General features: G+C 45.8%; 1 protein-coding gene across 2 annotated transcripts in view; it reads right to left on the minus strand.

Moving 5' to 3' along the window:
* Positions 1–1,462: 1,462 nt before the first annotated feature.
* ABCA1 (ATP binding cassette subfamily A member 1) overlaps positions 1,463–21,460 on the minus strand; it is a 134,497-nt gene continuing 114,499 nt past the window's right edge. For both annotated transcript variants that reach the window (XM_045022061.1, XM_045022062.1), the window contains 16 exons: positions 20,212–20,401; positions 19,967–20,061; positions 18,943–18,975; positions 16,914–17,019; positions 15,745–15,819; positions 14,969–15,138; positions 14,066–14,243; positions 9,611–9,726; positions 9,374–9,518; positions 8,389–8,512; positions 7,452–7,581; positions 6,457–6,577; positions 5,759–5,821; positions 5,023–5,129; positions 4,225–4,366; positions 1,463–1,600 (listed from right to left, as the gene is read on the minus strand). In XM_045022061.1, the coding sequence (XP_044877996.1) occupies positions 1,463–1,600; positions 4,225–4,366; positions 5,023–5,129; positions 5,759–5,821; positions 6,457–6,577; positions 7,452–7,581; positions 8,389–8,512; positions 9,374–9,518; positions 9,611–9,726; positions 14,066–14,243; positions 14,969–15,138; positions 15,745–15,819; positions 16,914–17,019; positions 18,943–18,975; positions 19,967–20,061; positions 20,212–20,401 (1,933 nt within the window). The remainder of the gene's footprint in view (positions 1,601–4,224; positions 4,367–5,022; positions 5,130–5,758; positions 5,822–6,456; positions 6,578–7,451; positions 7,582–8,388; positions 8,513–9,373; positions 9,519–9,610; positions 9,727–14,065; positions 14,244–14,968; positions 15,139–15,744; positions 15,820–16,913; positions 17,020–18,942; positions 18,976–19,966; positions 20,062–20,211; positions 20,402–21,460) is intronic.

The following is a 21,460-nucleotide window of genomic DNA, read 5'->3' on the forward strand; positions in this document are numbered from 1 at the left end:
TTAGGTGAGTCTCTTTGAAAAGGGGTGTCATTTAAAATACACAGCCATTTCCTGTAGCTTAAAGAGCAACAAGAAAGCCACATAAGAAGAGCCGAGGAAGGAGAAAAATCACTCATGTCAATATCTCAGCAGTTCAGATTGAACTGCCCTAGAAAAGCAGGCCCATTGACAAGTGTATGGCCTGTGCAAATTGAAAGCGCTCACCTGTTCTTCAGATGCTGGACGCTGCCAAGACACCTGAACCGCCCGTTGACCATTATTGCCATTCGAGTGCACAGGGCTTCACATTCTTCCATGCTATGGGGGCAAATGAAAAAACATTTAACCCTGCAAAAAGCCTGCATTTTCTGAAATCACCACCACCACATCGTACCAATCTGCATTTACGAAATGAAGCAGCTGAGCTGAATGTTTAGATTTCAAAATCCACCCCCAATTAAATCAGACTGGAGAAATACAATGCAGTATATACCCAACTATAATGAACACTACATGCCTGTGAGATGTAAGCCCACTGATCTCCCCTCCTTGATGATGCTCAGGGCACAGTTCCATAAGAAACGGCGTGCTTTGGGATCCATTCCCGTGGTTGGCTCATCCTGAAAAAAAACATTTAATACCATGTTATACTATAACATGCTACTGATACACTATTTCATATACAATGACAATATTTAACTGTGAAGAGTGAAAACCCACACCCATCCAAATTGATTTTTACTGGAAAAGTTTAAAAGAAGAAAAAATGTCATAGAAATTTCCTCCCCTTTTTTTTTCAAAATTTAAAATATTTTTCCCAGAAATTTTAACTTAGTAAAAATTTGTTCCGCTCTATTGTTGGTCAAAATTGGGGAACAAATTTTGTGAATGTTGTAAACTTTTTTCTCTAATTAAAAAATTTGGTCATCAATTTCAACATTGGAAAAAATTAATGAGCTCTAGTTTAAACAGAATGTGTAGCTCTCATTCATCACATACTATGGATGTTAGCAGCTCTTTTTCAAGAATTCACAAAAGGAAAGATAAAACCATTGCTTTCTTGTCTATTCTTTTCTCAAACTGTTCATACATAAAGGGCTGGATCCGATCATCCATCTATGCACAGAACTCCCTTGAAGTTAAGGGAGTTTTGTATATAAAGCAGTGGCAGGCTATCATCCTTAATTCTTAGTGAGTATCCAAATCTAGACGGTCATTGCCAAAGTAATTGGAAACAACTCTCTGGAACAAATTTCCAAAATAGAGGCCTGAAGCTCATGCCATAGATTTTGCCCTATATTTGTACATGTAACTATATCATGTTCACATATAAGTTGGCTCTTCGCACATACAAATGACCTGTTATGCATTTAAATGTATACTTCATTGCAAATGGTAAAACTTCACAGACTTCAGTGGGAACAGAATTGAGACCTAGTTATTTTTTAATGGAAAAAAATGTTAATACATGAAGAGTGTGAACTCACAGGAACACCACTGGAGGGCTCCCAATCAGGGCAACAGCAGTGGAGAGCTTGCGTCTGTTGCCGCCACTGTAGTTCCCAGCATATTTTTCTCCATATTTCACAAGGCCCAGTTTACGAATTGCCCATTCGCCAACCTATAGAAGAGAGGGCAACATGACCTTCTGAATGGATATCAATGGGTGGGAACTACTGCGCTGGAAGGTAAAGAATCTTTGGGAAATGGAAAAATATTTATAAAAAATTAGGGCCGTCGGTTAATTGTAACTGATTAAAAAAAATTAATCGCACTTACGACAATAGAGCATCAATTGAAATTTATTAAATATTTTTGATGTTTTTCTACATTTTCAATATTGACTTCAATTACAACACAGAATACAAAGTGTACAGTGCTCACTTTATATTATTTTTTATTACAAATATATGCACTGTAAAATGATAAAAAAAGAAAGAGTGTTTTTCAGTTCACCTCATATAAGTACTGAAGAACAGTCTCTTTATCATGAAAGTGTAACTTCCAAATGCAAATTTTTTTTGGTTACATAAACTGCACTGAAAAACAAAACTGTGTAAAACTTTAGAGCCTACAAGTACACTCAGTCCTACTTCTTGTTCAGCCAATCGCTAAGACAAAAAGTTTGTTTACATTGATGGGAGATACTGCTGCCTGTTCTTATTTACAACGTCACCTGAAAGTGAGAACAGGCGTTTGCATGGCACTTTTGTAGCCGGCGTTGCAAGATATTTACATGCTAGATATGCTAAACATTCGAATGCCCCTTCATGCTTTGGCCACCATTCCAGAGGTCATGTGTCTACGCTGATGATGCTCGTTAAAAAAATAATGTGTCAATTAAATTTGTGACTGAACTCCTTGGGTGGGAGAACTGTATGTTACTCCTGATCCTTTTTAACCTGCAGTCTATCCTGCGTTTTTTATTTTATTCATTAGTAAAGCTGTCTTGGATGATGACCCCCAGCACGTGTTTGTTTTAAGAACACTTTCACGGCAGAATCGACAAAATGCAAAGAAGTTTATTGCTGTAATTTTTCTAAAAAATAGCTACTCATTTGACCCAAGGTTTAAGAATCTGAAGTGCCTTCCTAAATCTGAGAGGGATGAGTTATTGAGCATGCTTTCAGAAGTCTTAAAAAAGCAACACTCTAATGTTGAAACTACAGAACCCCAACCACTAAAAAAAAGAAATCAACCAACTACAACAGTGCCATGTGAAATGCCCTTTCTCAACTTTCAGGTGACATTGTAAACAAGAAATCAGGCAGCATTATCTCCTGCAAATTGTAACCAACCTTGTTTGTCTGGAAGTTGGTGGGGATTGGCTTGACCAAGAAGTAGGACTGAGTGGACTTGTAGGCACTAAAAATTTTACATGTGTTTTAATTTTGAATGCAGTATATCTTTGGTACATAATTCTAGATTTGTAAGTTCAACTTTCATGGTAAAGAGATTGTGCTACAGTATTTGTATGAGGCGAATTGAAAAATACTATTTATTTTGGTTTTTTTACAGTGCATATATTTGTAATAAAAATAAATATAAAGTGAGCACTGTACATTTTGTATTCTGTACTGTAATTTATATTAAAATATTTGAAAATGTAGAAAATATCCAAAAATATTTAAAATAAATGGTATTCTATTGTTTAACAGCGCAATGAAATTTTTAAATCGCTTAATGGCCCCAATAATAATAGATCCAGTTAATACAGCACTCTCTTTGGATAATGCTCAGTGCCAATTCACTTGGTGGCAAGCTACTGTTTCCTAGGGCTTGCAGTAACATGACTCATTGTGCGCTCATTCCTCAAGGTGCTTGCAGTTACTACATACTACCACTGCAGCTGAAGGCCCTTAACCTGATTGGGGAAGATCCTCAGCTGCTGTAAACGGGCACAGCTCCTTTACACAGATATGGCCTATTAGTATTTCCAGACCAGCATTCTATTTATATCGACCACATCTGGGATGTAGATGGTGCACGTTACTGACAGCATGAGAAATCAACAGCAGAGAGGGAGTAAGTTGATACAGATAGTTGATAGTACCAATGGCCTGAATAACTGCTTCAGCACTGGGAACACCCAAATGTCAGTGTTCAAATAATGAAAATGTAGTCTCTATAAACTATGAGTGGCCAGACTGGGAAGCCTTAAATTGGTGAGCATTTATTCCCAATGAACTCAATGGGACTACTCCTCAGAGTAAATGATCAGCAACAGGAATAAGGATTCCACCATTTGTCCCTAAATAAGCATTCCTTAAAGCAACAGATCAGTCTAGGAGTAATGGTGACCAATAGGAAAAGCCTGGGGAGGTTTAACTGACTTGAAACCCAGATTTATTGGTAACATCAGCTGCTCTGGGCAGGACATAGTTGTCCTAGGTAGGAGTGAACGAGTAGAACACTTAGAATATCAGGGTTGGAAGGGACCTCATCTAGTCCAACCTCTCTGCTCAAAGTCCAGGACCAATCCCCAATTAAATCATCCAACAGATTTTTGCCCCATATCCCTAAAGTGGCCCACCTCAGGGACTAGAACTCACAACCCTGGGTTTAGTTGGCCAATGCTCAAATCACTGGAGCTCATCCCTCCCTTTGTTTCGGTACTGAAAAATATACAGCAGATGAGAATTTCACTATCCTGTCCAAACCGACGGATTAAAGTGGCAGTGGAATGCATGCCAGCAAAAATGTGTAAACAGTTCAGCCAGGGTCTGTGATTTCTGTTTTGCGTACCTGGCAGACCTCTTTCTCAGGAACACCCCGTAAAAGTGCAAAGAACTCCAGATGTTCTCTCCCTGTCAGCAGCTCATTAATAGCATCAAACTGAGGGCAATAGCCCATGTTCTGATGGACTCCTTGGATATTAGACAAGATACTGTAAAGCAAGAGAAGATCCATAGTTAGGGTTGTGCAACATCCATTGCCTTTTCAGGTAGGGAACACAGAACAGGGATCTGGAAGTATCAAACACCAGTGGCTTAGGCAAAGCTGTAAATGGATCCCAAAAGCAATTCGGGGTCACAGTAATTTCTTTTAAAATGTGACTGTTAATCACGATGGGTACCATTGTCAAAAATTCCTGTGTAACTTAGGACCCTATGGGCATGTCTATGTGGCAAGTTATTGCGTGGCAAGCAGGACTGCTACAGCACAGTGAAAGTCCTGGAGTGCCAGCAGGAAGGCAACTTTGACTGTGCTCGAGCAGTGTCCACACGCGGCATTACTGTGCAGCAAGCTGATGTGCTGGAGTTTCATACTGTGGCTTGCTGCACAGTTAACTTGTTGCGTGGACAAGCCCCAAGCCCCATTTTGAAAAGTGACTTGGGATTTAGGTACATTTGAAAATGTTACCCTATGACCTTGACTCAGCAGAGCACATGTTTAAAGTGAGGCAGGTTTAGCCCTGGTGCAAGCAGGGGCCAGTCTAGCAAAGTCAGTGGAGTTACATTGCTTGGGAATTTGAGCACACAGGAAGGAGAGAAGCAGAGGATTTTCTTTGGTGTAAAGCAGAGGGAAGTGTCTTCTTCTCACCTGTTTCCCTTCAGATAAGCTTCTCCTCCCGTCACATCTGTATCTCCAGTTAGCATCTTGAAAGTTGATGACTTGCCAGCGCCATTCACTCCCAGGAGGCCAAAGCACTGAAAACATTAAAGAGCAGATGAGCCCATGTGTATTTGAGTGCATGATTTGGCCTGCAGAATCTTTTATTACTGACAATGACAGGCATAAGGCAGGAAGAAGTCCCTGGACTCTCAGAGCTCAGGGTGAGAGTGAGGGTCTATAGGAAAAAAAATCTTTTTTTTATGTATAAACATGAGCAAATTTGATCTGGAATTAGCAAGACAGACTAACTCTGGCTCCGCCCATTCTGACAGCTGCTCTTCAGTGTAATACCACATTTTCATAGGAAGTTTCTGAACTTTTATTTCCAACTGAAATCAATTGGAAGGGAGAAGGGAACAAAAGCATTTTATCTAGAGGAATAGCCTCAGACTGCATACCAAACACTAATGTATTTATCCTGCCACCCCCAGTGAGGTCCAAGAGTGCGATTATCCTTGTTATCCTGAGGGATTTAGTGATTTGTCCAAGGTCACATCCAGAGTCTGTGGCAGCGCAGGGAATTGTCTTAAGCACAAGACCATGTCTCCTCTTCATTACAATGAAAACCTCAAGGATTTCAGTTCTTATCCTACTCTTTCCTCTACTGCTCCTAAATAGTTCAGTAAAAACCAAACACAGATCTAGATGACAAATTGGACATTACCTCCCCAGGAGGGATTCCAACACAGATCCGGTCAACAGCCGGTTTTCTCTTCATTCTATAAATCTGAAACCAGGAAATAAAATTTATGAGAATGACCAATGTGGGAGGTTAGGAGAAGAGAGAGAATCTGAGCCCCACATACTTCCCAAGACATCCTTAAGGCTCCAGTCCTGATCCCCTTGGACTTGATGGCTAAATTCTCATTGGACTTCAGTGGGACAGGATCAAATCATACTAGCCATACTCCCGGAGGTGACTGGTGGTCGAGATAATCAGGGGAGCTCATTCTGGGGTCTGCACTCAGGCATACAGGGCCAGATCCTCGGCTAGGGATAATTGGCATAGTTCTGTTGATTTCATTGGAGGGTCTGGCCCAGTACCTGATTGGGGAAGAAACTGTAATGTGTCAGACAGTGCCCCAGACATGCGAGACTTGTGCCAGAGATGCATGCATTTCTGGATGCAGACGCACTGCTGACATCAAACACATTTTACCTGATGGAAGTGAACTGCCTTTTAAGCCTGTGAATAGAATGTATCTGGGCCCTGACTCAAAGTCCACTGAAATCAGTGAGAGTCTTACCCTTGACTCCCGTGGGCTCTGGATCAGGTCCTGGGTAAGCTGTGTGGTACTGGTGAGGGACTGCCCCAGCCCCAACCTATCTAGGTAAGCATGAGCAGCCCTCTCTCTCTCTCACCTTGGTCAGCTCTTTGATTTCAAGGATGTCACTCTGTCCACCGCCACTAATTATCCTCTGCCTCTCCCTCGTCACATCCTCGTCCTCATCATTCACAGAAGGCAACTTGGCACTGACAGGCCTTCGAAGGGGAACAAGTCAACATGTGAAAAGGAAAAGAAGAAAACATCCAAGGTGAATGCATTACAAATGAAAGACAGAGAGGGTGAGACAGGTGTCAATCATGCACCAGCATCCAAACAGAACACACCTGGGGAAGCTCTTCTGGGTTTGCAATTCAGCCCTGTGCAGGAGGCTAGCAAGCTGCTTCCCTCCCACGTAGGCCTTCAAAGCGAGGCTTCAGTGCACAGGCCATGTGCTGACCCTGTGTATGCAGGGGAACTTCACCCATAGTGAATGCTGATCTGTTTGGTGTCAGAGATTCTATAAATCTTAAATCCAGGCACATGACTCCTAAGGCCTCCAGCACACTCTTGGGCTACTGATTATTGCTGTTCACATAGCGTCCTCCAGACAAAACCAGTTTCACACCAACTCAAGTTCAAAATATTGCCAAGGACCAAAATGTTCTTTCTTCGAGATGCCTCCCACAGCTTTTCTCAGGCTGCTTTGATTGGCTTGGGGTACACAGGGAGATGGGTTTGCACTAGAATTTTAAAATTGTACTAGTGATGCAAACTTTGGGCCCATTCCTGCTGCCACTCAGGTAAATGGAAAAATGACATACAGGGTCTGGCTGCACAATAATTTCCCACTGTGAATTGACAATGAGGTGGTACAATGGCTGGCTGCACAAGCATCATCATTAACACAAGGTTGCTAACTGTGATTTGACCTCGCTGATTGTCTAAGTTGTAGCATGGGTCTTTTGTAGTATGACCGGGCCAGCTGAATCCTATCTGCCACTGAGCAAAGAGCACACCTCAGGCTTCTGTGCATCTTCCCACCCCACGCACCAGCCCACAACACTGAAGCATGGTGCAGAGCAAGCTTACCTCGGTTTGATGAAGAACCTGTATTGGATGAGCACTGTGATAAGGAAGAAGACTGCCCCTTCCACAGCCATGGCAAAGAGGTTCCGTCCCACCAGATCCCAGGACAGAGGGGACACAAAACGGTTCTCGCCTGTTTGGAAAAGCCAAAGCACATAGTCAGCTTTGCACAGCGGCTGGAGAGACTGATACAAAAATGAAAGGCTCTTGCCCGGAGAGAGCTTACAAACTAATTTTAGACAAGATGCAATGAGAGGGTGATACTAAGGGGAAAGAGAAGACAAAGATAATAAGATCATGCGGTGACCCAGTTTTGGCTTGTGCACGTAGTACTTTTCTAATAGTGATATTCAGATGTTCATTGTGCTAGGTGCTGCACATAGCTATAGTATTAAAACAGGCTCTACCTTGAAGAGCTTACAATCTAAACAGACAAGACAGTGAAAGGAAGCATTATCCCCATTTTACAGAGGGGGAACTGAGTCACAGGGAGATGAAGGGACTTGCCCAAGAGCACAGAAAGTCTGTGGTGATGTCAGGAGTTGAACCCCGCCCTTCTGACTCGCAGCCCCAGTGCCTTAACCACACGACCATCCTTCCTCTCAACTTGATGCTGCATTTCATACAACTACATTTTTGTATTTTTAAAGAATCAACGGACTCCCTAATAACTCAAGCTCCCTAACAGCTGAGAACCATTTGCTCGCTAGTCCTGGTAAGGAATCAGACGGGATATCTACAGGCTCTGGCCAGTTCAGAGCAAACCTCTGTACTGTTTTCACTACTGTTAGCTAGGCACTAATCCTGCCAGGCCCTGTGAGCCAAGGGCCCTCAGTTCTTGGTGAGTTCAATGGGAGTGGAAGGCGGTCAGCACCTCCCAGGCTCATGCCCTAGATGTCCAGCTGACGTTATGGATCCCGCATTGTGTGAGGTCACTTACCAAACCTTTCCAAAGCATCGGCCATGGCCTGATTTTTCACCATGTCGATCAGTCCGCGCCCCAGGCAGAAGTGGGGGAAGATGAGGAACACAGACTTCAGGATTTCATTGATGTTGTTCAACTTCTAATGGAACAAAAGCCAAGCACAAATCAGCCACCTGAGCAGCTTCGCAGGGTGAGAACCAAAAAGCAGGGAGGTTTAGCTTGCTGAGGGTGACTGTCCTGTGAATTTGCTTCCCAGTGGGTAGACACAACCACTCCACCCCCAACCTCTGACAGCAAGGATTAGACAAACAAACCTGACAAATAATGGGGGAACCCTCTGGACATGATTATAATTGTGCCTCAGGACCCCATGGTGCTAAGCACTGTATGTACCAACATCACAAAGATAGTCTGGCCCAGAGAGCTCACAGTCCAAGATTTAGATAATATGCTTGAGGTGAACAAATAGGGCTGGGGTCAGGGAATGGCAGAGAGGTGGGGTTGCCATGCACTGTCTCAGCACCCATAATAGTCACAGATTACCATCAGCTGAACTAATGCCAAGCAGGCATGGGATATCCCATTCCCCCAGGTCTCCAGAGGGCAGGGGACTGGTATTCTTATCTCAGCTTTCATTCCCACCTCCAAGTGAATACAGAGCTTAGCTTCTCTGCACAGCTTCTTTCCCTTTGACTATCGATTTGAAACAGCTGAAGAGTTGTAAGCCCCTTTCAGCAAGGTACATAAGCACGTGACTAGTGCCGCTGATGTCAAAGGGGCTACTCTTGTGCTTAAAGTTATACACATGCTTACATACCTTGTTGAACTGGGGTCTTCTGGGCAACATGCCTCACTTGCTCCACCATTCCCTATTCTGACCTAGCCTTCCCTACCACTCCCCTGAACACCAGGGGATACAGAATGGACACCGGGCACTCGCCAGTTCCTAAGGGCAATGTAAAGCAGTGGGGTGGTCAGCGACGCATCACTGGGAACATACATTGTTGGTGAAGAGCTCGAGGACGAAAGTGGCCACGCTGCCATTTATGCCAATGAAGAGATTCACACTGGTCAGCACCACGTAGGCTGTGCTGGGGATCTTGAACACAAAGGAAGCTGGGTACATGAGTGGTGTTATAGACCACCTGGTAAGCAGAAAGACACAGTGTAAGACATGCTCATTCAGAGCACACAGTCCACTGGGACCTCACAGATCTCCTCGAGAGGTGCAGCTTACCCATAGAGCAGGAGGAGAAGGGCCAGCGCGGGCAGGTTGGAAGAGGACACGTAGGACTTCTGTTGGAAGCAGATGAAGATGATGATGACCAAGGTGGCTGGAACTATGTAGTTGCACTGGGAGGAGGAAGAAATAGCTCCAGGTTACTTGAAAAATAAAATCAAATTTTATCCCCATATTGACTGGGAACATGTCACCTCAGGACGAAATGCAGAGACAAAATTTCTCGATACTTTAAATGACTGCTTCATGGAGCAGCTGGTACGGGAACCCACAAGGGGAGAGACAACTCTTGATTTGGTCCTGAGTGGAGCGCAGGAGCTGGTCCAAGAAGTAAGTATAACAGGACCGCTTGGAAATAGTGACCATAATATAATAACATTTAACATCCCTGTGGTGGGAAGAACATCTCAACAGCCCAACACTATGGCATTTAATTTCAAAAAGGGGAACTATGCAAAAATGAGGGGGTTAGTTAAACAGAAATTAAAAGGTACAGTGACTAAAGTGAAATACCTGAAAGCTGCATGGACGCTTTTCAAAGACACCATGATAGAGGCCGAACTTAAATGTATACCCCAAATTAAGAAACACAGTAAAAGAACTAAAAAAGAGCCACCGTGGCTTAACAACCATGTAAAAGAAGCAGTGAGAGATAAAAAGGCATCTTTTAAAAGGTGGAAGTCAAATCCTACTGAGGTAAATAGAAAGGCGCATAAACACTGCCAAATTAAGTGTAAAAATGTAATAAGAAAAGCCAAAGACGGGTTTGAAGAACGGCTAGCCAAAAACTCAAAAGGTAATAACAAAATGTTTTTTAAGTACATCAGAAGCAGGAAGCCTGCTAAACAACCAGTGGGGCCCCTTGACGACCGAAATACAAAAGGTGCGCTTAAAGATGATAAAGTCATTGCGGAGAAACTAAATGAATTCTTTGCTTCAGTCTTCACGGCTGAGGATATTAGGGAGATTCCCAAACCTGAGCTGGCTTTTGTAGGTGACAAATCTGAGGAATTGTCACAGATTGAAGTGTCACTATAGGAGATTTTGGAATTAATTGATAAATTTAACAGTAACAAGTCACCGGGACCAGATGGCATTCACCCAAGAGTTATGAAAGAACTCAAATGTGAAGTTGCGGAACTATTAACTATGGTTTGTAACCTGTCCTTTAAAATCAGCTTATGTACCCAATGACTGGAAGATAGCTAATGTAATGCCAATATTTAAAAAGGGCTCTAGAGGTGATCCTGGCAGTTACAGACCAGTAAGTCTAACGTCGGTACTGGGCAAATTAGTTGAAACAATAGTAAAGAATAAAATTGTCAGACACGTAGAAGAACATAAATTGTTGGGCAAAAGTCAACATGGTTTCTGTAAAGGGAAATCGTGTCTTACTAAACTATTAGAGTTCTTTGAAGGGGTCAACAAACATGTGGACAAGGAGGATCCAGTGGTGTTCCCCAAGGGTCAATCCTAGGACCAATCCTATTCAATTTATTCATAAATGATCTGGAGAAAGGGGTAAACAGTGAGGTGGCAAAGTTTGCAGATGATACTAAATTGCTCAAGATAGTTAAGACCAAAGCAGACTGTGAAGATCTTCAAAAAGATCTCACAAAACTAAGTGACTAGGCAACAAAATGGCAAATGAAATTTAATGTGGATAAATGTCAAATAATGCACATTGGAAAAAATAACCCCAACTATACATACAATATGATGGGGGGTAATTTAGCTTCGACGAATCAGGAAAAAGATCTTGGAGTCATCGTGGATAGTTCTCTGAAGACGTCCATGCAGTGTGCAGAGGCGGTCAAAAAAGCAAACAGGATGTTAGGAATCATTAAAAAGGGGATAGAGAATAAGACAGAGAGTATCTTTTTGCCCTTATATAAATCGATGGTACACCCACATCTTGAATACTGCGTACAGATGTGGTCTCCTCATCTCAAAAAAGATATACTGGCACTAGAAAAGGTTCAGAGAAAGGCAACTAAAATGATTAGGGGTTTGGAATGGGTCCCATATGAGGAGAGATTAAAGAGGCTAGGACTTTTCAGGTTGGAACAGAGGAGACTAAGGGGGGATATGATAGAGGTATATAAATTCATGAGTGATGTGGAGAAAGTAGATAAAGAATAGTTGTTTACTTTTTCCCATAATACAAGAACTAGGGGCTACCAAATGAAATTAATGGGCAGCAGGTTTAAAACAAATAAAAGGAAGTTTTCTTCACACAGCGCACAGTCAACTTGTGGAACTCCTTGCCTGAGGAGGTTGTGAAGGTTAGGACTATAACAGGGTTTAAAAGAGAACTGGATAAATTCATGGAGGTTAAATCCATTAATGGCTATTAGCCAGGATGGATAAGAATGGTGTCCCTAGCCTCTGTTTGTCAGAGGGTGGAGATGGATGGCAGGAGAGAGATCACTTGATCATTACCTGTTAGGTTCACTCCCTCTTGGGCACCAGGCATTGGCCACTGTCGGTAGACAGGATACTGGGCTAGATGGACCTTTGGTCTGACCCAGTATGGTCGTTCTTATGTTATTAAAAGCATCTTAATGCTCTAAATTTGTTTTTGTTCAATATCTTCATTAATGATCTGGAGGATGGCATGGATTGCACTCTCAGCAAGTTTGCAGATGACACTAAGATGGGAGGAGTGGTAGATACGCTGGAGGGTAGGGATAAGATACAGAGGGACCTAGATTAATTAGAGTATTGGGCCAAAAGAAATCTGATGAGGTTCAACAAGGACAAGTGCAGAGTCCTGCACTTAGGACGGAAGAATCCCATGCACTGCTACAGACTAGGGACCGAATGGCTGGGCAGCAGTTCTGCAGAAACGGACCTAGGGGTTACAGTGGACGAGAAGCTGGATCTGAGTCAACAGTGTGCCCTTGTTGCCAAGAAGGCTAACGGCATTTTGGGCTGTGTAAGTAGGAGCATTGCCAGCAGATCGAGGGACGTGATCATTCCCCTCTATTCGGCATTGGTGAGGCCTCATCTGGAGTACTGTGTCCAGTTTTGGGCCCCACACTACAAGAAGGATGTGGATAAATTGGAGAGAGTCCAGCGGAGGGCAACAAAAATGATTAGGGGGCTGGAGCACATGACTTACGAGGAGAGGCTGAGGGAACTGGGATTATTTAGTCTGCAAAAGAGAAGAATGAGGGGGGATTTGATAGCTGCTTTCAACTACCTGAAAGGGGGTTCCAAAGAGGATGGAGCTAGAGTGTTTTCAGTGGTACCAAATAACAGAACAAGGAGTAATGGTCTCAAGTTGCAGTGAGGGAGGTTAAGGTTGGACATTAGGAAAAAACTTTTTCACTAGGAGGGTGGTGAAGCACTGGAATGCGTTACCTAGGGAGGTGGTGGAACCTCCTTCCTTAGAGGTTTTTAAGGTCAGGCTTGACAAAGCCCTGGCTGGGATGATTTAGTTGGGTTTGGTCCTGCTTTGAGCAGGGGGTTGGACTAGGTGACCTCCTGAGGTCCTTTCCAACCCCAATATTCTATGATTCTATGAAATGGAGGAAAACGGTAAAAATATGGGAATAGAATTGAAAACGATGATGCTATCTGCTCAGAAAATAAGCTAGCACATTATACATGGTGATTGGAGAGCTTGCCAGCCACTCCACATCTTCCTTAGTCCAGTACCGGAAACGTACTGTGTACTCGTCCTAGGGTGAATCGGAGTGCCCAGATGTTAAAATAAATGAAGAGGAATAAGTCAAGGTGTTCATTACTGTCACAATTATTTGTATTACAGTAGTCAGATACTGATGGGAGGTTTTTCACATAAGGGGCCCTGTTGTGCTGGCTCTGGACATGCTGAAGAGCTAGCAATACATTAAAAGACAAGATAAAAGGTGGGAAGGGAAACAGAGGTGTGGAAAGGGGAAGTGACTTGCCCAAGGTCACAGAACAGGCCAGCCAGCAGCAGAGCTGGGAATCAAACCCAGGACTGCTGAGTCCCAGCGCAGTGCCCTGATCACACCGTAGACTCTTCAGCACTAGCTAATGTCAGTAAATTCCCCTGAAAGTGGGAGTTCACCTTGCCCTTTCAGTAGGTGTGTGACCATATGCACATGTCTGTGTGCACACACATGCACAAGGGCCAAATTCAGCCCAGCCAGAACTCCGTAACCGCACCAGCTTGTACCAGGGATGGTCAGCTGTGCTGGCAGGACAGCCAGGTGGGTGGAGCAGGGGCAGGAGCAGCTTGTCAGAACATTCATCACATGCATCCCGTTAGGACATGTAGAAGAGCACACACGCTTCATCCCAGCGAGCTCTGCAATGAAGACGGAGTGCCTTTGCGTCTCTGCACTGCCTCCACAGCAGGCCTGGGCCTAACCGTCACAAGCTGGCCTTAGTTTTACAGCGATGGGCATTATACACATTGTAACCTGCTCTAAAGGATGAGCTTCTGTGAGGCAATCTTACCATATCCCAGACGAAGTTAGCCAGCCAGTAGATCACCGGTTTCACTCCACTGATGAACTGCAGGTGCTTGGCCTTGCTGACCCGCTCCTGGATCAAGAAAACCACAAAGCTGGCTGGGACGAAGGACATGGCGAAGATCACACAGATGGAGACTAAAACGTCCACCGACGTGGTCATCCTGGGCAAAGGGAAATCAGAGTGGTGATAAATTATTGCCAGAATCTCCCTCCATACCATGCCAGTGCACGTTAGCACCATAACCTGATTGGAGCCCAATTTTGCCACCCTCACCACACAATGGGAATACAGATGGTAGAAGTGGGCCCTCTGTTGCAAGTATGTTCATTGAAAGGGCATTGTTAGGCCGGATAATGATGAGAGGTCTTTCACATGTGTCTAACCACAAGGGAAAATGTATGGATTTACGTCTGATCTTTACTCCACCAAAGATTTGTGTGTGTAGGATACTGGCACACGAGAGCAAACCTCTGCCTAGCACTTTTCTAGCGTTAACAAGCTTCAGTATAATGCAGTTGGGAGAGTCAGAGACTGAGATTTGCAAAGCTGCTTAGGGGATTTGGATACCCAAGTCCCATTAATGTAATGGGAATTGGAGATAAAATTCCCATAGGTGGTTTTGGAAACCTCAGCCTAGAGTGCTGCAAAATCCCTGGCCAGATCCTCAGCTGGTGACTACAACTGGCCATGTTAATCCAGCTTGGCTCTGGTCTGCTGGCTTTTGAATAACTAAGGTATCCTCGTTATTTTATTTACCCGCTCCCCTCCCCCAACACATTTCTTGCAGCTTCCTTAATTCCAAGGCACTTTCTTCTCCCCTCCCTTCCATTCCCTGTAGCCCCTCGTCTCCAGCAGGCTGCGGATAATGTTCATACTAGGACGTACAGGGCGACCTCGGAGAGCTGCTGCTTGGTGAGGTTGAGCGGGTGGTTGAACGCGGTGATCCCGTAGGTGCTGGGATTCTCGCCGTCCTGAAGGTTGGCCCGGAGGATGGCATTGTTGATCACATTCAGGAAGGAGCCAATGGCATGCCAGCCTTTGTTATTGAACCAAACCTGAAAAGCAACATGCCAGCATCAATAGGGTTGCCAGCCATGCCTACCATTCTACAGGATCCCCCATGTCCATAGCCAAGGGGTTCAGAGGTCTACAGCCACTTGGGTGGTGGTGGGAAGATGTACTGATTCTTCCTGCCTTTTTGCAAACTAGTCAGTCACCTCAGTGGCACAATGTACAGTTTGACAAGGGCAATTATATGCCCCCTGGTCTCCTGAATAAAGGTGGTAGCATCACTTCAGTTCAAATGAGGAACCTGGATGTTCATGAGATCCTAAGCATGGGTGAATGGAGGCATATGGCCCGTGTGCACTGGGAAAGCACAATCTATGGTTCCTATGCTGGGAGCAGGTAAGTGCCACGATCTACCGATTTCCAAGACCCTTTGGAGTCAGTGGGCTTTGGACTGGGGTCCAAGAGGCCACTCTCTCCTGGAAAATCCCACACAGGGATGTTGGCAAATGATTCGGGCGCAGTGCCCCCTGTTCTGAACACATGCTGCATACAGACCGCTAGGGCATTGCCGATTAGAAGCAGAGCTGGGGTTTAAAATGCAAGGTTCTGGCTTTGAATATCAGGCACAGCAGTGGGTGGGCAGGATTTACCTTCACGTTGTTTTTTGTGTCCATCCCTTTCATGAAGCTTCCTAAGCTGTGAAGAAACTGATCTCCAGAACTCCCCTGTGAACAGCACACAAAGCACATTTGCGTCATTCATTATAGACAGTGCAGCGGATACCTTACTTATACTGTTTGCTTTGCCACAGATTGTGGAATGGGAAGGTGCCCCAGCCTCATACTCCCCCTAAACTGCAGTCCCAGGGCTCAGAATCCCTCACTATTCTGGGATGACTCCAAAGCGGGCAGGAAGTTGAGAAAGCCCAAGGGAACTCCAGAACTGTCTTTTGTGTGGAAGCAACTAACCAGCACAATCCCACACAGAACTTTCCTATTATAGCAGCTCTCAGAGACACTGTCACAAATACTCGCCCTCTCAAGAAAATCAATAGCCTAGATTCCTTCCTGTGCCAAGATCCATTAAGTGCAGAGGGGTGGGGCAAGGCTCACTGATTCTCTGAAGCAATTTGCACTTCCCTGGCACAGGTTAGAGCAGCTGAGAGGCTGCTCTAATTTACAGCAAGTGGCAATCGGGCTGGATGGGGCATAGGGGCCCTCTACTCCTGTTCTGTGCCATCTGAGAGTAGGGGAGCTCTGAGCTAGCTAGATCCAGCTGCTATCTGGCTGCTCTGTAACAGCAGAGTGGCATAGAGAGGCCAGAATGAATGAGAATATCAGGCTTGATTTTTTCCCCCAGTTCTCATGTTGTGGTTAGTGCAACACCGAACCTACTCCCTGCTCTCTGAGATTCTGAGCTGTGCTAGCCGATAGTAACTGGGGTCACTGACTTCCACTGACATCAATGGAAGCTTACTGGAGTGAAAAAGGAGTAAAATCAGAATAAGGACCTCAGGACTTAGTCCTCTTTAAGTCAGCTTCCTGACTCCACTTTGGGTTTATATGATCAGGTATTCTGAGACTGCAGTTACTAAATGGTTCTTCTGAATGTGAACAATGACGACTCCGCCCACAAATGCAGTTATATTACAACCCATGCTAGCATAATGTAGCTCAGCACATTGTCCTTTAGCTCAAGCAGAGGAAACTCATATTTTTAGACCCAAAGGTCTAAATCCCTGCTGGCCACACTCCCTCCCACCCCCAGGGGGGTACTAGGACATCAGCCCATTCTGAGCCCATATGAAATTGCTCTTCACCTTGGCTACCTCCAAGATTTTCTTCACTTGCTTGATGGCATCACTGACTTCATCACTGGGAGGAAGCAGGAGGGAACTGCTGGCACCCACTGAAAACCCACCATACCTGAAAGCACAGACAGACAAGACAGTGAAGCACAGACTGACTCTACAGTTTTCAGAGTGGTAGCTGTGTTAGTCTGTATCAGCAAAAAGAACAGGAGTACTTGTGGCACCTTAGAGACGAACACATTTATTTAAGCATAAGCTTTCGTGGGCTAAAATCCACTTCATCGGATTCATGCAGTGGAAAATACAGCACACACACACACACACACACACACACACACAGAGAACATGAAACAATGGATGTTGCCACACTAACTCTAATGAGAGTAATCAGTTAAGGTGGGTGTAGTGGGGTGGACCCCTGCTCCTGCCCTGAAGGGTTAAAAACAACCCTGGGAGGGGGCTGTGGCTGGAGAAAGCAGCTTTTAGGCTGGGCTGATTGGGGGAAGTGGCTGCAGCTGGGGCACACCCCCAAACAGACTCAGCTGGCTCTATAAAGGCAGAGAAGCCAGGGGAAGACATGAGTCTCTCTCTGTTTGTAGGGTACTTGAGTGAAGCAGGGCTGGGGAAAGGCAGAGGAGCTGGGGAGCTCCAGCCTGGAAAGCCCCAGGCTGCGGCCTAGCGAAGGGCTAACAGGTACTGGGGGTTGCAGAGGGCAGCCCAGGGGTAGGCCAAGGCAGCAGGTCCAAACCCAACCTTGCCAGCGATGAGTGGCTGATAGTGCAGTCTGCCCCAGGGCGTGGGGCTAGACAATGACTGGCAGTAGCCAAATACTGAGGCAAGGTGGGAATACTGAGTGGGGGTTTCCCAGGGAGGGGAGACCCTAAGACTGAGGGGTTACTGCCAGGGGGCAGCATCCCAGGTAAAAGGGCACCGGGTCCAGGGAGGAACATGGGGGTCAGAGGACAGGCAGATCACTGGCCTGCAGAGGGTGCTCCGGAGCTGGAATTGAGCTAATTCCCTGAGAGACCAGCAGGAGGCGCTGCAGGGGTGAGTCCGCTCCTCTACAGTGGGTATTATCAGCAGGAAAAAACCACTTTTGCAGTGATAATCAGGATGGCCAATTTCCAAGAGTTGACAAGAAGTTGACTCTACAGTGTCCTCCGTAAAAGGCCCTTTTTCATCGCCTGTGGCTTTTAGCTTGCTGCTCTGTGCTGGGATCTAATACCTCAAGTTTAGGCCTTCAGTGACAACTTGAAGTTAAAATTTTTGTGTTACGCTTCCATTCAATAGGATGTCCACACAGCCCACAGCAGTGAGACATGCCTGAACTCTCATAACAGCAGGTGCTGAACCAAACAGGACTCCAACTCGCTGAGCTCTCATAAGGTGACCACAGGACATTCAGGCTTATTCCTCCCAGGAGCTGTGCTAGATTTCTGGTTAATTCCCCCCAACAAAATTAGATCTGACTGTTTACAAAGCTAACCTGTGGCCTTTCCACACCGCAGCCCAACCTTTCAGCTTGCTGTCCTTTAATCACGCAGGGGTTAAAGCAAGGGGAAGCAAGACGGAGAAGCAGCTGCCATTCCACTGCTAACAGCAGAGTGGGGTCCTCTCTCTGAGAGCAACGCTCCCCCACAGTGCTCCCGCCCCTCTTAGGATGGCGCAATTGATTGTAACCAATCTAAGGGCCTGATCCTGCAAGGGCTTGCTAATGAGCATCCTGCTAACTGGAACTACTCACGGTAGCAGGCGTAGTAGGCAGACAGTATTTGCAGGATTGGACCCTTGGCTCTTTCAGTTTGCTCACGAAGTGCGGTGATTAGGGAAAGGCTCAGTAATTGCGGATACTATTTCTAGTGCAATGCTAAAAACAATCGTCTCATTGAAATATTTCCAGTGGGTTTAGATTTTGAAAAAAGCTTTGTTTTGCAAAGATTACGTTTAGGGGCAAACTTGACCGGACAGCAGCCCACCGAGCATGGTACTCAATCGGTTAATGAGCCCCAAGCTACCTAAAGAAAGGACAGTAACTTACCTGAACTCATTCACCGAGATCTTGTTCCTTAAACTGGGAAGGCAAAGAGAAGAAACAAGCCTGTTATTTATGAGATGGGCCATCAATCAGACCTACCCTCCAGCCATATAGACACAGACTATAGTGAAACAGAAGTGCATTAATGCTTTGTGTAACTCCAGGGAGTTCAGTTGTGTCACCCGACATTGATATAGCAGCTCCCGGGCTCACTGCACTACACTGCCTTGGCCCATGGGATAAAGCAGAGAGGGACCTGAGCTGGAACTGGAGTCAGAGACACTTCTGAACTTGGCTGAAGTTTTGGGCTGAGCCCATTGCTGGATTCATGGCCAACATGCTGCCTTTGCATCACAAAAGAATGGGAAAATGGGAAGCTGCTTACAAAACTTACCCAGGGTCGTGGTGGATTCTCCATCACTGACAAGTTTTAAATCAAGAGTGGGTGTTTTTCTAAAAGCTCTGCTCTGGGATTATTTTGGGGAAGTTCTCTGGCCTGTGTTACACAGGAGGTCAGGCTAGATGATCACAATGGTCCCTTCTGGCCCTGTAGTCTATAAATCTAAAACAGGAAGGGACCCAGCAGTTTCAGACCACGTTTTTAAAAGCCTCGTGTTTTACTCCAGGAAGAAACATTTCAGCTAGTTGAATACGTTGCTAGAAATACTTCCTGCTGACTTGCACCAGCCATTGAGAGAACAATCAAAGTGAGTTTGAAACTTAGGGTCTGATCCAAAGCCCACTGAAGTCAATGGAAAGACTCTCACTGACTTTGCATTAGTCCCTCCAAGACGATCGGGAAGGGGCTATTAGCTATGCACTGGTGGGTCTAAAAGGGCCTAAACTGGGGTGGGCCAGGAGAAAGCGCAAATTAGACTCACTGAGCCTCCCATAGTCTCAACTCTGCAGATGGCCCAGAGTTTAAAGCTCTCCGCGGGTCAGATTCACCCCATGGGAGTTATGTGGTGCACAAGTCTCTGCATAGGGGTAGCAGCAATCACTAGGGAACAATGTGTGTAATAGGCACCTTTTCCCAATGATCTGTGCGTAGGTCTTCACCAGATAGTCCGATATGTTCCGGCCCGTCAGGTTCTGCAGGATGTCACCAGTGTTCTGTTCTCTCTGGTGCCATGGGAAAAGCAGAGACTTGGAATCGAGTATGTTTTCCTCGGCTTCATGCATAGCCCCCGCAAAGACCCAACCCAGCCGCCCATTCTCTACACACATCCCCGTGCTGCTCTGGGGATACAGAACAGCTGGGATCTCTCCTACCTGTGGAGGAGGCAGCCCCCCTGCACCAGGAGGGCACACAGGGAGCATTTTCTTGATCTTCTCATTGCTGCATTCGCAGGCTGGGGAGGGGTTCTCCATGGTCCAGTTGCCATTCAGGAAGATGTCCAGGACCGTGTCGGGGACAGAGGCGGTGGTCCATTCATCCTCTCTGACCAGGCAAGGAGTGTCTCTGCATGAGGCCAGAGCCAAGGCAAATGCAACTTTTTATAAAGACAGGTCAGTTTGCAAAAGTATGTAAATAATCAATGCTGGTCAACGCACAGAGGGAGTTTTCCGAAGTGCTCAGCTTGGGCCTAGCTCTGCTCCCACTGAAATCAACAGTCAAACTTCCATTGACCTAGCCTGGCGCCTGTGGAAGGCAAAGGGAAGGCTCTCATTAACATCAATGGGAGCAGAGTCAGGCCAACGCCAGGCACTGTGGAGAATCCCACCATTATCATCCCTTTCTGGGGAGTTTCAAGTGCCTCACAACCCCCAATAGAGCCACTTTGTGGCGGGGGGACGCCGCCACACAGCGATGTGTAGGGGCTTGGCTGGGCCTTTGGAGTGAGCATGGAGCTGCACTGCCCCAGGGTAGCACCAAGAGGCAGAATGTCTCGGAGCTCCCATTCCTGCAGGGCAAGTGCGCCTGCTACTGCACAACTTTGCAGGTGCAGATAATTCCCCCTCAACCAACCGGCCTACCCCACTGCCTGATGTGTGGGGCAAGGAGCTATGGCCCATCACCTCCCTACCCAGTTTGGGGCAGTGACTTCAGTTCTGGGCCTGTATACAGATCACACAAGGGTTGGTGGAGCGGGGGAATGGGGAGGGTTCTCCTTTGTGCCTTCCTTCCATGCACAATCTGGCCATAAATGACTTGCCCAAAGCCATTCAGCACGTCCGTGGCAGAGGCCTGTCTCCAGGCCTCCCATCCTGCCTGCTAGCCATGAAAGCACACTTGTGGAAGCCACACACACAAAGAAATCCTACAGAACATGAAGCAGAGAACTGTGGGAGCAAAATAACTAGACCAAGCCAACGATACATGGCCATATGGCCAGTTTGGCTTTTCTTTTCAAAGCCAAATCCTCACTGCTAGTAACTTGGGGAACACCCTTACGTCTCTATCCTGGTCAATGGCAGTTCCCAGCATGCTGCCTGCACGGAGCACTAGCAATGGCCTGGGAACCCCCGGGGGGCAGGTTCTTGAAGAGAGAAGGAAAGAGGTCATTTTCACAGTACACAC

The sequence above is a fragment of the Mauremys mutica genome, chromosome 6 (assembly GCF_020497125.1).
Source record: "Mauremys mutica isolate MM-2020 ecotype Southern chromosome 6, ASM2049712v1, whole genome shotgun sequence".
NCBI lineage: Eukaryota > Metazoa > Chordata > Testudines > Geoemydidae > Mauremys > Mauremys mutica.